The following is a 16,147-nucleotide window of genomic DNA, read 5'->3' as shown; positions in this document are numbered from 1 at the left end:
ACCTTGAAAAAGTAGCATAGCATATTTTAAAAGGGTGGAGGTATCCAAATCCAAGGAATGCCTCGGGTACCTTGTTGTGGAGGTAGAGCACACACATTGTAGGATTTGGAAGCCTTCAGAATACGTTGGACACGATGATTATATCTATGGAGATTCATCTCTCTAAAACATGAGCTGACATGTTCAGTAGGTTGCACATAGGAATATGCTTTTGAGGAGTTGGTTCATTCCATCCTAAGCTGGACAATGGAACATGACAATGAGTTCCGTCACAACATGCGACAATGGCGGTGACCAGGTGTTTGTCCTCTTGCTTCGATGTTGACCTAAGTTTGTTAATATGTAGTCAAATGAAAGAACGTTGTTGATGACATAATTAAAGGACAATGTTACATGTTCTTAGCTAGTTAACACATTCCGCTTTGAATGACACATGTTATTTTCGAGCTCTTTTAACATGGCTCCTCTCACCTCATAAAGTACATACTTAATCTCAACCATTGGTTATAGTTACTAGTCGTCGGCCCGTGCGTTTGCACGGGCTAGTATGCAAAAGCATTTAGAAATTTAAAGTGTAGGTAGTAAGACATTACAGTTTAAAAACCATTTACAAAAATTGCTAGGTATAACCTAAGAGGTTGTTCTTAGCGAAATGAACTTCTCAATGATAAGGCAAAACTTTTACAGAGAGATTCACCTATTAGGGTCTCGTGACCATTTAGAATCCATATGAAATATGCCAATTGCTGAGTCTTGTGGGAACCATTGATATCCCTACTCACAAATGTGAACTTACCATAATGAATTAATGATCACATACCTGAAACAAAAGATGATGGCATTGGAACAACCCAAAGGTTGTCCTTATGGTTTAATATCCTACTGAGTATCTCAAACTTCCTTGACCGTTCTGGAAAGCGTGATTTAGGTGTCAATTAAATACGAACCAATGATCACGTACCTGAAACAAAATGTACCAATCGTATATTAGCTTATAATCCATGGGCGCTCCTATTGCCAGAAAACATGAAGTGCTCCACCTCAAAGCTGACCACCCCATTCGTTTAAGAACACAACTAAAAAAAGGTGCAGAAAATTATAAGAAGAAGTGGATTACTCAAAGGTCAAGAGCAGCATGTATGAATGGCACGTCACTAAACTACACAAAATAGGACATCTTCATCCAAAGAGGGAATTATATTAATTACAAACAGAACTTGGCTGAGCTGAATTCCACGATTGAGGATGTTGATATGACGCCTAGTCTGGATCATCAGTCCGAGGGGAGATCATCAGCCTGAGAGTAGAACAGTGTTGATAGTAATCTGTCACCCAGGCATGGCTGCTATGAAAGTAGAGAACCTTAGCTAAGTGGAGGACACCTTAACGATGGAGTTGTGCAATTGAGGAGGACTGGTGCATCATGGGTGCTAGTGGCAGATAAGGTGCAGCTGGACACAACGTGGGAGAGCAAGAGGGTTCAGAGATATCTAGGCAGAGTAGGGTGGGGATAGGTGAACTGACGGTGTGACCAAAAATGTGTTGGAAACTATAAATTGTAATTGGGTGCCCAAAGAATTCGTACCAAAATCTTGTAAGGTCGTGGATGCTAAGAAGGAGCCTCCTGTAAGTAAATACATAAGGTTTAGAGCTGAATAAAATCTTTCCCATAGAAAAAATATATGAAACAGAAAAAGGAAATGAATGGTTGTGACATATTCTCTGTTATGAGCATACTAATATCATAGTTGAGTAGCAAAAAAACTGAGATGTCCTCTTTTATATTAAGCTAAATCGTGAAATTCATGTGCATCATTATGTCGTTACTATGAAAACAGTAGACAGAATTACATGAAGAGTCAATCTATATACCTGAACTGAATAGTAATTATCATGACGACTTCATCTCCCTTTCCATAGACATCCTATAAATTGAGCCAGGACAACAAACTTCTGGGTTTATTTACCAACAACAGTAAGTAAGATGAGCACTATTCTATTTGAGCAATCCAAAGGAAACATCTAAACAAATCTCAGCATTCCAAAGTTATTAGCATGCATGATCATTGACAGCCTATCTGCAAGGAATACACTCAACACAAAATTAACAAAAGCTTTCGTAATTTGTACGGATAAGAGATAGGATTGTAGGCAACAACTACTGATCCCCATGTACTCTGGATCTTCCCTCAACATTTCAGGTTTGGCCAGAAAGATCAAGAACGAATTATACACTCTATTTCATATTGTTCTGAAAAATATGGGAAGTCTTTCTACGTTAAGTGACATAAGCATATGATTATATTCAGAGTCTAGGCATCATATGTTCATTTAATTATGAGATAATGATAAGATATTCAATCTAGATAATCCAAGATTTAGCACATATGTAGAAGAAATAGAAGGCATCATCAAAATACTTTACGTCGAAAACATGATTAATCCTGTTAACTAACATGGTGGGACATGGAAAAGGATATATAGCTTGAGCCTCAAGTACCCATCAAAGTAGCTGACCTATGTTTCATTGTCCATGTAGCTGACACAACTCTACTGTAGAGATTCAGTCATGTGTGGATTGCAGATATATATAGAGCACGAAGCTGATTCTTAGTACAAATTATGATGACAATGGAATGACCTGTAAAACTTGATAAGCATAGAAGAAAAACATCACGTGTTTGCTAGAGGAATACAGTTAGGCCTAGTGAAACAAAAGGCTGGCCTGCAATATTGAAGACTTCTTTAAAAAATTTTTAAGACTTCTTGTTAACAATTCTTTTTGCATGAAAGTAATAATCATAATTCATTATTTTGACAAGATAACAATTCTTTTTGCACGACGATAAGAAATACAGTGTTTTTCCTGCGAACAGTTGACTCTTATGCTGGAAAAGAATTACCAAACTAACAAAACGTAGATTGTAGATCATCAAGAGTTCAGCGGCCTAATAGATAGAGGATGACTTTGAGTGGGCAATTGTCTGCGTGGTGAAAAAAATCCATTGTCCTTAAGCTAACCTTTCACTGATCTTGATGGATTATATATTTGTCTAAGACTGTATTCTACACATATAAATGACATCAATCGTGGGCAGCTGGATTTTCTATTTGCTTCAAACCACACTTTTTTAATTGTTGCCTCCTTCAGTGCTTCGCCTCATAATTAATACAATGTTTGAGATTGCATCACCTGTACTAATTAAGTAATAGCATATAGTGTGTGATGTAGATGTAGCATGACATTCAAGATTTTGTGCACGCACCACACTAATTTTGAGTAGCCACACTAATACATCAGCTCACCAAATAGCCGCATGTTTATTATGGCCATAATAATCTGTAAAGGTATTTCCTGTTATCTTAAAAAGGAAATGATGTTTTTTGCATGAGGGCAGATGAGTAATTTCGGGATAAACTGCAATTTCTTGCTGTCAAGAAAATCAACTCAATGACGGCGATTTGCCATATGAAGAAAGAACAGACATACATTGAAACTCAACATACAGCAAAGGCTGCATCTTTGGCGAGGTGGACAAACCATCAAACCCTGCGAGCTGCAGCTATATGGAGCATCATAACTGCCGGTACACATTGACTAAAACGGTCAATTGGCCTGTCACTGTACATGGGCATATCTTCGGCAAGCAAGCCTGATGGTTAGATCCGGCAGCTGCCATGTCAACATATAACCACCATCAGGGACACCACTACATGAGCCGAGATCATCGAGCTAATTGTCAGCATCGCCAATAACACATGATGCATATTGATCGGAATGTAGAGAGCTAATCAACCCTGTTTTGATCAGGCGTGCTCAGCAACTAACTGAAGACGTCCCATAGGATGGGCCGCAGCTTGTCCAAAAATAGGGTGCAGCTTAGAGCATGTTCCGTTAGAAATATACGGAGACTTCATTGTGCCTCCCTTTACACAACTGCGCGTGGATAAGTTCTCTTGTCCCGACATGCTACGTCATCCTTTGCCTCAAATCTAACTGGGCTGAAATTCCATCTGAATATATGAAAATTCCTCATCATATATCTAGATCTGTTGCCAAATACAACAAATGAACCATGTAAACAGTAACATGTATAACTCGACACGCCTTATATCTATCTAAACTTTTGCAGATGCAACAGTACTAAAGTCTCACAAATCCACGAAGAAAATACAATATACATTATTTGACATGATTTTGAGAAATCCAAAATGTTCAGAAGGTCAAAAGTACAGGAAAATATTTGATGTCAAGGCATCACACATTTTTCTTAATCATGGACATACAAATAATCTTTTTTAGAAAAGGACATACAAATAATCTGCTTAGCATGCCGATAATCTGATATTTATCATATTAGAATAAAAATATACAACATATAAATCATTTCCTTATGAAAATAAAGCATCTATAAACATGAAAATTAACTGGCCGACGATGGTCAATTTTTAGATGTAGAGAACGCTAATTACCTAGCTTACAGCAGGTTGGCTCCAAACGTGATGCAGATCCCCTTAGCTGGCTGATTCTCCTTCTCTTTCACTATCTAGTACGCACAATCTGGTCACGACCTATGCACTATATGTACAAAACCAAAAAGAAATTGTTGCTGAGACGTCATGGACCAAGCAAATTTACTGCGGGCGCTTGTATAAATACGTCAGGGTGGAGAACGAAGGACAGAATTAATGATGCATGGTTACTTGCCTTCATCACATGAAAATTGACGGATGAACTCATATAGGGTTTGGGGTGTGATCCGCCGTGTAGCCGCCTTGCCTGCCCATTGTGATTCCTCAACTCACATACTGAAGTACTAATTAGGTCTTTGCTGTAGGATCTGTGCTTCTCTTCGTGGACGCATTAACTCGAGGAGATGTGGCACAGCCATACGTCATTGCTGACTTGCAGCAGGATTGGTTGCTTTCCTCCCTGAAAGCGGCAAATCTATGTGAAGAACGTGGCGAGCATGGACAGTAGGGTTTGGGGAGAGATTGGATTGGGATTCATAGAAGAACGTGGCTAGAATAGACATTAGGGATTGGAAAGAGATTGACCATAGAAGGATTGAATTGAGATTTAGGTGAGCCTTACATGGATTGCAGCCAGCAGATGGAACGCTAGATGCATCAGATGCGTTCCTCTTCTTCTCACATGATGCGGCAGATGAGTTGGGGATTCTAGAGGCTGCAAAACAGTTTTTTAAGCAGCCAATGGTGGAAAAATCATGTGCATGGGATAGATGGCAAGGACTCTTATGAGATATTTCATCCGACGGCTGCGGATACCTAATTCACAGATCAGACGGACAATTATTTTAACTTTTTAGCATCCTCCTTTTAGCAGATTACATGGATTAATCAAGACCGTCATAATTCGGCCCCACCAGATTAACGGTTCCTAATTACTGATTAACGTGGGAATTTTTAAGAAATGCCTAATTAGTATAGAAAATGGCAAGGACTCTTATGAGATATTTCATCCGACGGCTGCGGATACCTAATTCACAGATCAGACGGACAATTATTTTAACTTTTTAGCATCCTCCTTTTAGCAGATTACATGGATTAATCAAGACCGTCATAATTCGGCCCCACCAGATTAACGGTTCCTAATTACTGATTAACGTGGGAATTTTTAGGAAGTGTCTAATTAGTATAGGTATATAATATATATATATATATATATATATATATATAGATAGATATAGATATATAGATAGATTAGTGGGTCCAAGACAGCATGTTTAAATTAATCAAACCTCGGCCGATCGCCTCCCCCAATTGTTCAATACCCAAACAAGGAAAGAAACCAAAAAATATAATCTTGTGAATCATGCTCTTCCTCTAGAAAAATACTATCATAAATCACCAGTGCATTGTAATATCTCTCTCTAGATCGCTTTCCTATGGCTCTGACCTCAAACCTGTTCTTTTTGGCTTTTGTAAGCAATGAGAAATTCTCTACTACTTCAAAAACATATGATTTCATGTTTCACTTTTCTTTTCACCACCCATTTGTCCAACCTTCCCCGTAATAATAAATAACCTGAATTTACTTACCTTCAAAACTAATTCCACTTTAATTTACTTACCAAACTTCTCATCAAAATATAAGGTAAATCATGGCAGTACTTGGTAAACATTTATTTTCACAATCACATTAATATGGGAAGGTAAATCACAGGCTAACGTACTAGAATATTTATATACCGTTGCAACGCACAAACATTATACTAGTCAAATAAAGGAGATGGATAGACAACATCTTAATCCCGTCCGAGATTTTCTTTTTGCGTTGCAACAAATCAGACGAAGTATGATAACTACTATGACAACACATGTACTTTGTTTCTTGAAGTTCGTGATTATGCCTTTTGCCAGAAGTTCCCCAATGTACTTAACCATATGTGTGTGGTTTTACCACCATAATATCTCATGGAAAGAGTAAAGTAATTATTATTATTTCTCATGTCATGTTATTTTGTGGTGTCACAATATTTTTCTTATACATAGTGACATTTGATGGTTCAATAACGTCAATTAGGACTACGTAGTTTCATTTTACTAGAACATTCTCAATATGCCAGAAATATACAATATTATACTTTATACTACCAATTCATCATTTAGAAATTATTTTCTCTTTTTATCAAACACTTACCAAATATAAAACAGATAACACCTATTAAGGAGGGCTTACCTCTCATGGGTGATCTATTATCTTCTACGAGGTAATAGGTCACCACATTCAGTCTAGACCCTCGGATCAAAAATAATGAATGGCCACAATAGTTGGGAGCATCTAAAAATTTGTCCTTTTCTGTTTAATTGGTTCAAGGTGATCTACTCTTTGGAAATTGTAGGCACTGAATAATGTCAGTATGGTATGAGTGTACATCCTTGCCCCTGTGGGTTCTAAAACCGTTCTATCTGCTGTTAGATAGCTCTTCGAGGTTCATATTTTTTGAATTAACATTCTATAAAAAATGATTAATCATTTATGGAACATTTTGCACGCCCTGTGGCATTAGGGACCTGGTGGAGGACATGTATTTCATAGGATTATGGCTTATTCAACATTGCATAACACATCATTTGTAGTGCATGCATGCACACGCTATCCCTGTGAGCACCTTCGAGATACTGAGCCGGCACGACATCTTGATATTGACGAATTTACAATAGATGCCTCGTAGCCATTGAACAAACATCGCTGGAAAGCCTGAAAAATTTCAGAAGAATACGAGCACCGGTGCCAAGTTTAGGAATTGGTCCCAGGTGAGATGGTTCCACCATAACGAAACTAACCATATAAGCCACACTTAATTCACAGGGTAAACATTGGCTTATACCGAGCAGACCTTAATTGTTTTACTTGTATAGCAGACAAACAAAGTGGATGAAAAAAAGGTCACAAATTACAATAATTGGTGACTTTTGAAGCATACGTATGTTCTCGGATTTTTTGAATCTTCATCAAGTAGTGCATATGCTGGTATATATATATCTAGATTACAAGCATGTCATAGAGTTATTCGTGGAACTATTGAGGATTGTGAGTGGAAATCCTGGATTTGCTTCAAGAGCTTGTCCTAAGAGCATCACTAGTAGTACCCTGAAACCCTCAAACCCTCAAACCAGTTTAAGGGTTGAGAATTGGCATTTTTTTGGCACTTTTAAGGGTTGAAAAACAGGAGCAAAGACTAGAACCGTTATAAGGGTTGAGTTTGAAGATTCTAGTCTTTGTCGCAACCCCAACCCTTAAAACAGTCATTTGACATATCACAATTTTCATCATCTCAATAACGGTTTGAAGAAAACAATAATCATTCTAGTTATTATTACAACACCGAATAGTGCCTTCAAGCACATGATAATCATTCAAGTTATTCGAATCAAATAGGACATGGAAAAGTAAAACAAAGGTAGATCATGGGCCTTGGCGCCGCCCATCCAACTGCCACAGGTGCTCTACTAGATCATCCCGGAGCTGACCATGAGTGTTTGCATCCTCAATCTCACGATGTGCTTCAAGAAAAGCTTGTACGCGACAACAGTTTCTTTCTGGTTGCACACGGTTACCGACATTGTCATAGAAACAAGGCAGGTTTAACCCTCTCTCATCCTCGAGGATCATGTTGTGTAGAATCACACAACATTTCATGATGTTCTCCAAGGTTTTTTTGTCCAAAAAACGAGCTGGACCACGAACTATGGCAAACCTTACTTGCAAAACACCGAAAGCTCTCTCAATATCCTTGCGGGCTGCCTCTTGTGCCTTGGTGAAATGAGCATGTTTTTTAGTTAAGGGCACCCCATTTTCTCCTTGATGGACTTCACAAGGAGTTGCCCACTCGGGATAAATTCCATCGGTGAGATAGTATCCCATTGAGTAGTCATTGTCCATGATTTTGTAGTTGCAAGTTGGAGCATCCCCAGAAACTAATCTTGCAGACAAAGGAGATCTATTGAGCACATTGATATCATTGAGTGTTCCCGGCAAACCAAAAAATGCATGCCAGATCCATGTGTCCTCCGATGCCACGGCCTCAAGCACAATAGTAGCATCACGGCTTTTACCGCGATACATTCCTTGCCATGCTTTTGGGCAATTTTTCCATGTCCAATGCATGCAATGAAGACTACCAAGCATCCCCGGCCATCCCCTTTTTTCATTCATCTCCATCAATCTCTTTGTATCTTCCTCGTTGGGTGCCCGAAGATACTCATCACCATACAACTGGATGACCAATTTTGCAAACCTACGAACGGACGCCATGGTTGTATCTTGTCCAATGCGGAGATACTCGTCGGTATAGTCCGCGGGTATGCCATAGGCGATCACCCGCATTGCAGCCGATATCTTTTGGTACCCACTAAACCCCATGATACTGGCGGCGGATCTAAAACGTTTGAAGTAATCTGAGGCGGCCTCACAATCGGTGACAATCTTCACAAACAAACTACGGCGCATTCGGTACCTTCTCCGGAAGAGGCGAGGTGGGTATGTTGGTACCTCCGCGAAGTAGTCTTGCATCAATTGCTCGTGTCCGAGACCGCGATTCCGATAGATGGTGACTCGCCCCATCTTCTACCCTCTCCTCAGATCCATCAGCTTCGCGCGGTCTTCAAACTCTTGCACGTCGAGGAGGAGGCCCATCATCTCTACGTCATCGTCTTGAAGCAACTCCTCAATGTCCGAATCGTCCGATGACGACCAACCGGAATCATCGGACAATGACTCCATGTCGTCGGTGTTCACCTCCATCTACACAAATACAACAAACAATAAATTGTGAGTGCCAATGATGAATCAAAAAGGAAAAAATGAAACAAAAAGAAAGAAAAGGAGGCATACCTACGGGGAGATCGGGGCGGCGCGGCTGCCTCTGGCCCGCCTGGCCTCTGGCGCGGCTGCGAGGAGAGCTCGAGGAAGCCTGGGGTCGGCCTGCCTCTGGCTGTGAGAGGCGGCTGGGGGGCTGGAGGCTGCTGTCGATGGTGGGCGGGGCGCAGCAGGCGGCCTGGTGCGGGAGCCGGGGGCGGGGCGCGGCGGCTGGGGGAGGTCGAGGAGGTGGAGGAGAGGTTGAGGAGGCCGGGTGGCGGCCGGACGGCGAGGAGAAAGCTCGGGGCGACGACGGCGGTCGCGCGGCACGGGTGGGTGCCACGCGGGGCGGGAGGCGGCGGGGAACGGCGGATCTGGCGGTGGGGAGTGTGGCACAGCCGGCGACGGGCGGCGTGCGTCGAGGGGAGGCGGGGGCCGGCCGGATTGGCGGCGGGCGGCGGGCGGCGGCTTGGAAGGAAGGAGGCGGGAGGTTGGGGACGGGATTTTTCCCTCCCGCGCGACGTGGGAAGATGAGTGCGAGTTGGGGTCGAGTGCCCCTCTCCAACCCTCACTTCTACAGGTTGGAACTGGGTTTGAGGGTTGAACCCTTACTTTTTTTTAGGGTTTAGGGGTTCTAGTCTTTGCGTTTTTTTTTGTTCCAACCCGGAAAAAAGCGGTTATTTCTGAGGGTTTGAGGGTTTAGGGGTACTACTAGACATGCTCTAAGCATGTATGAAACTACAATTCATGCCAGTCATAGTTCTAATTTTTATCGGTAAACTTCTCCATCTAATTTGCCAGCTTTTAGTTCAATGGTTTTGCTCATGCGCGCTTTGACCATTAGTTCAAAAGTTGAAACATTCATCTGTTTTCCCTAGGGCACATGCAGAAAGCACAGAAGCCCATGCAGCCCACCATACGGCAACTATCCTAGTCCTCTCTCTCTCTCTCTCTCTCTCTCTCTCTCTCTCTCTCTCTCTCTATTATTTTTAAGTTAATAAAATTTTGTGAAACTTTCAAAGTTGAAATTTATATTTTTTTGAAAATTCAATGTTAAAAAAATTCAAATATTTGCAGGTTTCGAAATTACTGGAAGTTTTAAGTTTCTAAAGTTCTAACTTTTTGAAGGTTGTCGATTTTTTTGAACATTTGCGAATTTCAAAATCCTTAAAAGTGTTTAATTCCTGAGAGTTAGGAGCTAGAATTTCTTAAAGTTGATGTTTGCAATTTCTAGAAGATACCAAAAAGGGAACATGACCAACCATTGAGCTTCAAAGAATGGAAAGAAAACTTAGTTGGGAAGTTAACTCCGAGTTCCTGTGAGGTTCCCGCCACATAGCCCCCCCCCCCCCCCCCCCCCCCCCCCCATACACACACCTCTGGAAGTTCTCAAAATTTGTGACAATAAATCTACTGAAAGGTTGGGTAAAATGAGGGAGGGCTGATTCAGTAATTTAGTTACACGCCTGGCTATATAAGTTGTGAGGGGACTCCCTTTGTAGCTCACTATAATTTCCATCCACTCCAATAGCTGAGTAAATGTAGCTTTCTTTTATTCCATAGTGAGTATAGATAGAGAAAAAGATGAGTTAACTCTGCGAGGACATGCCACTGTACCTAGTAGAGCACATTTTAGGATTGGGAGGTCTCTGGATTATCTTGCTAAGTAGTAATGAAGGCTGCAGCTCGTGTTGTTAAGATCCTACGGGTCAAAGTAAATCACATTCAACTCTCAAGTTAGTTGAGATTCGCAAGGCGGAAGCGCATAGAGATGTGAATAATGTGATGGTTGCAACTCGAGCATTCAGGACTTATGCTTCATTTTTTTGGGGCTGCAAATCTTTCATGATGAAGCATAGCTATAAATTGCAATTCTTAGCATCCAGCCAAATATTTGCAGGACAGAAAATAGTTTGTGATACACGATAACCATGTTTCACAATTTTCAATTACTATATTAGATCATAACTTGATTGATAGTCCCCGAACGTGTCTGGATTGTGTTAATTCCATTATCATTTTTTTGTTCTGAGTCTTTTGGAGTCTGTTGGATTTGGATTAGACATGCATTCTGTTAGTCGGCGTTGAATAATGTTAGTATGTTATGAGTGTACATGTTTGTCCCTGTGGGTTCTACAGCCATTCTATCTGTTGTTATATAGTGCTTTGAAGTTCATATTTTTTGAATTAACATTCTGTAGCATATTGATTAACCATTTGTGTAACATTATGCACGTCCTCTGGCATTTTGGGACCTGGTGGAGCACATGCACATCATCGGACTAGGCCTTATTCGACATTGTAGAACACATCATTTGTAGTGCATGCACTATTCCTATGAGCACCTTCGAGATACTGGGCTGACTCAGCATCTTGAGATCGACGAAGTAGAAGTCTCGTAGCCACTGAACCAACATTGCCGGAAAATCTGAAATAAATTTTAAAAAATACAAGCACTAGTACCAAATCTAGAATTTAAACTCTGATGGGATGGTTCCATCACAAGGAATCTTTTTTTTCTTTTTTCGCGGGTGACACTCCAAGGAACCTAACCATATAAGCTATCCTTACTTCGCAGGGTGGCTTAAATTGAGCACACCTTAATTGCTTTACTTGTATAGCAGACATACGAAGTGAATGAAAAAAATAGGTCACAAATTACAATAATTGTTGACTTTTGAAGCACGTGTCTGTTCTCGGATTTTTTGTTCGGCAGCGCACGATGCGGGTCGGCTTCCTCTCCATGCACAAGCTAGCTACTCCTCCATGAGGGTTGACTGATTGATGCTGACGATCCAGCGCTAGCTCTCCTCGTATGTGGCCGCGCGGGAGTGCTGCTGACCAACTCTCTCTTTGAAATCCATCGTTGTTGTCGTGGCGCAACCAATTTGCCGCCGTTGCAAACATATGTCGGGCTATTAAATTTCAACAAAGAATTGCACACGGCTTGGATAAAGCAACCGTCACCACCAATAATAGTATGCGGCTACACGCACCAAACACGTTTCATGAAAATAGACCGTAGCCAACGCATTGCACATGGTCAGTTTCTCCAAGCTATATGCAATGGGATGTACTCCGCACACAGCGTTTTCCTGAAGCATCGAACCGCTTGCACCGTAGGTAGGAGTTAGGAGTATTGGAAGTTAACGTGGAGTTTGTTAGGATTTAATTATTAGAGATAATCCTTGTTGTAAATAACAGCATGCACGGGATCCTCTCGAGGCAACCGCCGCCTCGTTCGTGCGGGAACCTCTCCAGGCAACCGTCGCATCCGCTCCTCGCATCCCCTCGAACAGGCGCATCTTCTCATAAGCGTGGTTCCCCTTGTATAAATGTGTGATCATCAATGGAATAAGACACTTCGATCAAATCATTCTTTCACACGTTATCAGCACTTGTCTCTGCCCAGAGCACCCATAGGCAAATCACGCCGGCGACAGTCGCCGGAAAAGAGAGCCAGAAGGGAAGAAAGGAAAAGGTGAGAGGATGCCTCGTGGTCTCCTGTCCTTCTTCCTGCACCTTGTTCGTAGCGGCGGTAGACGCTGACAGGGCCGTCGCCGTCGCCATGGTGTTGGTGGACTTCGCCGCCACAACCGCCACGCCCGTGCTCTGCGCCGGTTCGGAGGCCGCCGGAACGGTTTCCGTCGCCGTGGACCACGTCTTGGACATGGCGTCCGAGGTCGCGATGGTGCTGGGCCTTTTAATGCTCCGCCCGAACCGGCCATGCCGGCGGCGGCGCCGCTCCCGGCCTGGATTCTTGCCGGACCGGCCACTCCAAACCTGTACGCGGACGAGGTACTGGAGCCCGCGGACGACGCAGTGGACGTCGAGCCGGAACTTGCGGCTCCTCCACCACCGCGTCCGTGCCCGGTGCATGGTTGGGGGCCATGGGTGGTCCTGCAGCCACCCCCGCCACAAGATTACGAGGTCCAGGAGGAGGCCGAACCTGCGCCGCCTGTGCCGCCCGCGCAGCCGGACTCCCCGCGTCTTCCATCTCCGACGCCGGCGCACGAGGCGGCCGGCGCTGGGGCTTCTTCGTCGAGCGCTAGCCTCGGGCTGCGCCTCCCCGCGCGGGCTGCTGCGCTCGGGGACGTCTTCGACAACTGGGCGAGCAGCTCCACTGGCCCATCGGCGCCCCGCCGCTGGCACATAGTGCCGCGGGCCGAGCTGCAACGCAGCCGCGCGGTGGTTCTCGGACTGGCCAACGGCCACTCCAACGGCGTCGTACCTGGGACGCAGCTTCCTGGTGGATTTTCTTCAGAGGAGGAAGATGCTGCGCCGGGGCCGTCGACCTCGCGCCAGTGAGCCAGACGCCGGTGGCGGAGGTTGGTGGTAGTGGTGCAGACGGCCGCCGCTTAAGTTGGATTGGGGATGAGTTGTCGATGGGAACGAGAAATATCCCGTCGCCTCCCTTATCTACTCGTGGGTGCGTATGGGCTGTTGGAGCCAGCACACTAGCCACTAGCCCATGGCGTACAAACAGCAGAGAGAGAAAAAAAAGAATCATAAACGAAAATAAAAAGGTGGCTTAGCCACGGTAGTAGGCTATCCTGTCTTTAGCCTATTGCCATTATTTTTCGTTTTCTTTTCTGATTAGCTTCTAGCTTTTTCAGTTTTTGTACATATGTGTTTGTTAGTATTTTCTAACATACTACTATGTAATGTCTGCTTATGTAATGTCAACATGTTTATGGATGCAATCTTTAATTGCTACATGTTGATTGTGCTTGAAAATTATATGACTACTTTCAATTTTTGCGCATATCTTATGGATTGCACTTATGGCAATACATATAGCTTTGTTCACAACTGTGAGGTTTACACCATCTGATGATTACCTTCAAAGTGTTTTAAGTAACACAAGGTTGTACAAAGTACCATAAGAATAAGGTCTACGCTACTTAGTAGTGATTACCTCAAAGCAAAAATGAAAGCACACATATTATGGCATGAAAATTGACATACGAGTGTCTATGCCACTTCGTGGTGACTACCTCTATGTGTTCTACAAAACAAAGATCTACGCCATTTTATGGTGATTATATTTTGTAGAAAGTCATATTTTGGGTCGTTTAGGCTTTCCCTAGACCTTTATATTTGATTCAAGCATTTTATTTCACACACAATTAATTTACATAAGTGTAAATTAATGCGCATGATATTTTCATGCAGGATATGGCTGACATATCCAAGAAGGAATTTGCTGAGCTTGCCATTGATGGAAGAAACTATTTGACCTGGGCCATGGATGTCAAGATCAACTTGGCGGCCAGGAATCTGATCAGCACTATAACCACACCTACTCAAGGTGCTCCTGCTATCGCAGATACGGCAAAGTATGCTTCTTTGCACTTCATTCGACACCACCTTGATCCTGCTTTGAAAGAAGAGTACATGATGGAGGAAAGTCCTCTATCATTGTGGAACTCCTTAAAGGAGCGTTATGATCAACAAAGGTCGGTGATGTTGCCTGAAGCGCAGAGAGAATGGGCACTTATCCGTTTCCAGAATTTTAAGTCCGTTGCAGCATACAATTCTGCCGTGCATCAAATCAACTCAAAGTTGAGATTCTGCAACAGTGCAGTTTCCGATGCGGATCTCATTGAAAAGACACTTTCTACTTTCCATCCTAATATGAGGATTCTTGCTGAACAACATCGTCAGCAGAAATACAAGAAGCATTCTGAGTTGATATATGCACTTCTTCAGGCAGAAAAGCACAGTGAAATTCTCGATAAGAATAATATGTTCCGTCCAACGGGAACACTGCCGCTGCCTGAAGCACATTTCAATTCTCAGAATACTCAGAAGTCCCGTGGTCCCAAAAGGAACCATAGGAAGTTTAAAGGAAAGTGGAGACGCAATGAGAATCAGAATAGCAATGGAGTACAAAAGGGCAAGAATCATTTTAAGAAAAATGATAAGGGTAGCAGCTCTCAAGCTTGCTACAAATGTGGTTGTACTACATGCAAGGATGTGTACAACTTCTAAGCATTTGGTGACGCTTTATCAGCAATCAATTGGCAAGAGCAAGAAGGCTCAAGGGAACCACTACGAAGCTCACTTCACTGGTCCAATGATTGAAAGTTCTCAAGGCGTTCATCAGAACGAAGTTCATGACAACATGGAGAACCAAGATCAGGCTCAGCAAAAGGAAGGACCACCACTTACTGTTGAAGACATGGTGGATTTCACTTCTACTAATGACATATATGGAGATATGCTTTGATCTTCCAATAATGTCATAAGTATTGTGATATGTCCTTAGTTATATTGTGTGTTGTAAAATAATTATGTCCTCGGACATATGGTATTGTAATAATTATGTCCTTAAACATAATGTATTATAATATGTAGCAGACATACATAGTGTGTAATGTATGTGTTATTTCTATATGAGATTGAATAAATAATGAATTTTATTCTTTTACTCTATAGAAAACTTCGAGAAACAATCCAATGGAGGAGGAAATTTGTTTAGTGGACAGTGGTGCCTCTAACACAATTCTACGAGAAGTTAAATACTTCCGAAGTCTCAAAAAGAGTAAGGGAAGTGTTATGACAATTGGTGGTCATGACACAGTAATTGTTGGTTCTGGTCAAGCCACATTTACACTCCCGAATGGTACAAAACTTGAAATCCAGGAGGCTTTATTGTATCCGGATTCGACTCGTACCCTGTTGAGTTTTAAGGATATCCGCATGAATGGCTACCACATTGAAACTCATGAAGACAATGCGGTTGAAAGCCTACTCATAACTCAACAGAAGGGATCCGACAAGGTAACCCTTGAGAGACTGCCTGCTCTATCTTCTGGA

General features: G+C 42.5%; 1 protein-coding gene across 1 annotated transcript; it reads right to left on the bottom strand.

Annotated features, from left to right (window-relative positions):
• Nucleotides 1-12,675: 12,675 nt before the first annotated feature.
• Nucleotides 12,676-13,506, bottom strand: LOC123128655 (uncharacterized). The gene has a single exon (XM_044548725.1). The coding sequence runs from the start codon at nucleotides 13,202-13,204 to the stop codon at nucleotides 12,707-12,709; it is 498 nt and encodes a 165-aa protein (XP_044404660.1). The 5' UTR covers nucleotides 13,205-13,506; the 3' UTR covers nucleotides 12,676-12,706.
• Between the last annotated feature and the right edge of the window lie 2,641 nt (nucleotides 13,507-16,147).

Source organism: Triticum aestivum, chromosome 6A (genome assembly GCF_018294505.1).
Source record: "Triticum aestivum cultivar Chinese Spring chromosome 6A, IWGSC CS RefSeq v2.1, whole genome shotgun sequence".
Lineage (NCBI taxonomy): Eukaryota > Viridiplantae > Streptophyta > Magnoliopsida > Poales > Poaceae > Triticum > Triticum aestivum.
This window is presented reverse-complemented; position numbering and strand designations above follow the sequence as displayed.

Coding starts and splice junctions, on each gene's coding strand:
- LOC123128655 (XM_044548725.1), bottom strand. CDS start 13,204: ATGCACCGGGCACGGACGCGGTGGTGGAGGAGCCGCAAGTTCCGGCTC.